The sequence below is a fragment of the Colobus angolensis genome, unplaced genomic scaffold, assembly GCF_000951035.1.
Source record: "Colobus angolensis palliatus isolate OR3802 unplaced genomic scaffold, Cang.pa_1.0 Scaffold168, whole genome shotgun sequence".
Classification (NCBI taxonomy): Eukaryota; Metazoa; Chordata; class Mammalia; order Primates; family Cercopithecidae; genus Colobus; species Colobus angolensis.
The window spans coordinates 5508003-5511920 of NW_012114799.1; the positions used below are offsets into that span (position 1 = coordinate 5508003).

Sequence of the window (3918 nt, forward strand, 5' to 3'; positions counted from 1 at the left end):
CTCAGCCTCCCCAGTGGCTGTGATTACAGGCACGTGCCACCATGCCCAGCTAAATTTTTGTATTTTTAGTAGAGATGGGGTTTTGCCATCTTGTCCAGGCTGGTCTCGAACTCCTGACCTCAAGTGATCTGCCCACCTTGACCTCCCAAAGTGCTGGAATTACAGGCATGAGCCACCATGCCCAGCCATCTTTTACCCCAATCTCAACACATAATGAACATCACCATAACTTTGTTGAAAGAGAAAGCTGCTGTCATATTAAGGCTCTAACTGTATATTGCTTAATATATTTTAAGGACTTTATACTCAGTAATTAATCATTTCTATCTACTTTGGACAAATGGCTAATAGGTTTGTAACTTTTTTCTTTGAAATCTAATTTGAGGGAAAATTAATGGTGTGCTTTAACAAATCTTTTTATGGTCTTGCCACCTTGCAGGTAAATTCCATAATGTGATTATATCATGCTTAGGATTATACATTTTGGACTCATCTGTTTATGAACATTTCATATTTCTCTTTTTATAGAGTATAAATTAACCTGTATTTTGGTCTCTACTGCCAGGGTAAGTTTAGATTCTTATCTACTAATTAAAATCCAGTGTATTTATTTTCTCCCTAGATGCATTCGCTAAAAAGTGAAGCATCAGTAGCAAATGGCAGTCAGTCAGAAAGTTCAGTGTCTACTCCATCTGCCTCATTTGAACCTAACAACACTTGTGAAAACTCTGAGTCCAGAAATGCAGAGCTTTGTGAGATACTACCCACTTCTGATACAAAGTCAGATACTGCAACAGGTAACTTTTAATGTACCTTTTTGAGTACAATAGAAGCTCCTCCACTGCATTTTAATATTTAAATATTAATATTTTAAAAATAAATATATTGTATGTATTTTTCTTCACATTTATTTAGCTTAAAATTTAAGGATTGTATTAAATACACATGTGTCATTTAGTGGCAGAAGACGATAAAGTCAGTGAATGTCAACTTGACTCCCAAATAGTCAACAATCCAGAGCAATTGATTTAAAATTTCTGCTATTGCGGTATATGCTTCAAGGAATGTCATGACACTGAGCAGTTTTATAAATCTCTTACTAGTCTAGAGAATTCTGAAAGGTTCAAATGAACTAATGTATTATATTTGGAATTGTTTTTATAGCATGTAAAAAGCTATATAAATTTAAGAAAATAGTATTATATGTATATTTTTTAATTAGAGGTAAAAGATAATTATGAAATAGAGCTTGTAGAAGTAAGAGGTGTGACTGTAAACTCATTGATAGAAAAGCCAAAAGAGAAATTTTATACTGAATTTTTGGGATTGTGGTTGGAGTTGTTTGGTGTAATGTAACTTTGTATTAGGCTACCCAGGGGTAGATAAATCAAGATGTTAGAATATTAGTGTCCTAAAAGATGATTCTACTCCAGCATCCCACACAAATAATCATCAGGCTTTTATTTGAATGTATTCAATGAAGGGAAGCTCATTACCTTGCTAGGATGCCTGTTCTGTTGTTGAACAGCTCTAGTTTTTAGAAAGAGTCTTCCTTATATTGAGCTGAAATTTGATGCCCCATAACTTCCTGTTAACATTAATGCTGCCTTGTGGAGTTACACATGACAGGTTTTGAGTATTTGAAGTACAGCTGTTTGTCTCATTTTGAGGTTTTACATCCATGGATCATTCAGCTTCTGGATGTGTACAGACCTGAGGGACTCTATTATGGATGTTCATTTAGGTCTACAACAGAATAATTACTTTAATTATATTTACCTGGATATATATTATTTCCAAAATTCTTCATTCCATTTTGAAGATAGATACATGTTTCCCTCTGGTATAATATTCCTTCAGCCTGAAAATTTTCCTTTAGCATTACTTATTGTACAGGTCTGGAGTTTTCTTTATGGGAAATGACTTTGTTTCATCTTCATTCTGGAAGGATATTTTTGCTGGATATAAAAATTTTGTGTTTACAGTTACAGGTATTGTCCACCGTGTTCTGGTCTTCATAGTGTTCTATGAGAAGTCTCCACAAATTCTGATTGTTCCTCCCTGTAAGGAGTATGTTGGTTTTCTCTGGCTGCTTTCAGGATTTCTTTCTTTCTTTGGTTTTTAGCAATTTGACTGTGATATGCCTAAGTGTATTTTTCTTTGTGTTTATCCTGTTTTTAGTTTGCCTAGTTTCTTGCATCTGTAAATGTGTGACTTTCACCAAGTTTGGGAAGTTTGGTCCATATATCTTGCTGGAATGAATTACATGTATATTAGGCTTCATGATATTGTCCCACAGGTTTATTTTTTTCACTCTTATTTTTTCTTCTTCTTTGTATTGGATAATTCTGTTGATCTACAAGTTCACTGACTCTTTATCATCTCCATTCTGATGTTAAGCCCATCCAGTGAATTTTTTATTTTAGATAAAATTCTGTTATGCATTTTTTTAGTTCTAGGATTTCTGTTTCTATCTTATTATAACTTTTTATTTTGAAACAGTTTGACTCATAAGTTACAACAGTTGTGCAAAATGAGTACTCTTAATCTATGTTTTATTCTTTTAATTCATTTCAAGTGTATTTCCCTTTTCCTCATTTGAGTTATAATGGCTGCTTTAAAGTCCTTGTCTGACAGTTTCAATATCTAGCTCGTCTGAGGATTGGTTTGTGTTGATCACCTTTACCCTTTAGAATGGGTCACATTTTCCTTTTTGTTTATGTGTCAAAAAATGCTGGATTATATCTTGTACATTGTTGTAGACACTCTGGATTTCATTGTATTCCTGCGAAGAGTGTTGTTTTTGTTTCAGTAGACAGTTAACTTGGCTAGACTAAAACTGCAAGCTCTGGCTTATCTGAGGTGGGTAACAGCTCTAATCTCAGTTTTTTGTAGCTTACAAAATTGTTTTTTGTTTTTTTTTTTTTTTTTGGTCAGTTGTGGTTGTTCACACCTATAATCCCTGTGCTTTGACAGGCCAAGGTGGGCAGATTGCTTGAGCCCAGGAGTTCGAGACCAACCCGGACAACATGGCAAAACTCTTGTCTCTACAAAAATCCAAAATTAGCCAGGTGTGGTGGTACATGCCTGTAATTTCAGCTATTTAGGAGGCTGAGAGATGGGAGGGTTGCTTAAGCTGGGGAGGTTGATACTGCAGTGAGCTGTGATCATGTCACTGCAGTCCATCCTGGGTGACAGAGCCAGACCCTGTGTCTAAAAAAAAAATTTTTTTTTTTTTTTTTGAGACGGGGTCTGGCTCTGTCTCCCAGGCTGGAGTGCGGTGGCACAAACACAGCTCACTATAATCTCCAACTCCTGGGCTCACGTGATCCTGCTGCTTCAGCTGCCTGAGTAGCTAGGACTCCAGGTGTGCACCACCACACCTGGCTAAATTTTTTTTTTTTTTGAGACGGAATTTTGCTCTTGTTGCCCAGGCTGGAGTGCAATGGCACGATCTTGGCTCACCACAATCTCCACCTCCCGGATTCAAGCGATTCTCAAGCATGCGCCACCACACCCAGCTAATTTTGTATTTTTAGTAGGGATAGGTTTCTCCATGTTGATCAGGCTGGTCTCAAACTCCCGACCTCAGGTCATCTGCTTACCTTGGCTTCCCAAAGTGCTGGGATTATAGGTATGAGCCACCGCGCCCAGCCTAATTTTTAAATTATGTTCTTTGCAGAGGTGGGGTCTCACTATGTTACTTAGTCTGTCTCAAACTCCTGTCCTCCAGTAATCCTCCTGCCTTGCCCTCTGAAAGTGCTGGGATTACAGGCATGAGCCATTGCATCTAGGCCTGTAACTTAAAAAAACAAACAAACAAAAAAAAACTTTTTGTTATGGAAAATTTCAAACATATACAGAAATAGAAAAAAAAAATAGTATAAGAAAACCTGATTAATCCATTGCCTAGCTTCA

At 36.6% G+C, this 3918-nt stretch overlaps 1 protein-coding gene across 1 annotated transcript in view; it reads left to right on the forward strand.

Annotated features, from left to right (window-relative positions):
* Positions 1-3918, forward strand: part of UBXN4 (UBX domain protein 4) — a 54824-nt gene that overhangs the window by 18788 nt on the left and 32118 nt on the right. Inside the window, exon 5 of the mRNA XM_011937731.1 lies at positions 623-797. Coding sequence (XP_011793121.1) covers positions 623-797 — 175 coding nt within the window. The remainder of the gene's footprint in view (positions 1-622; positions 798-3918) is intronic.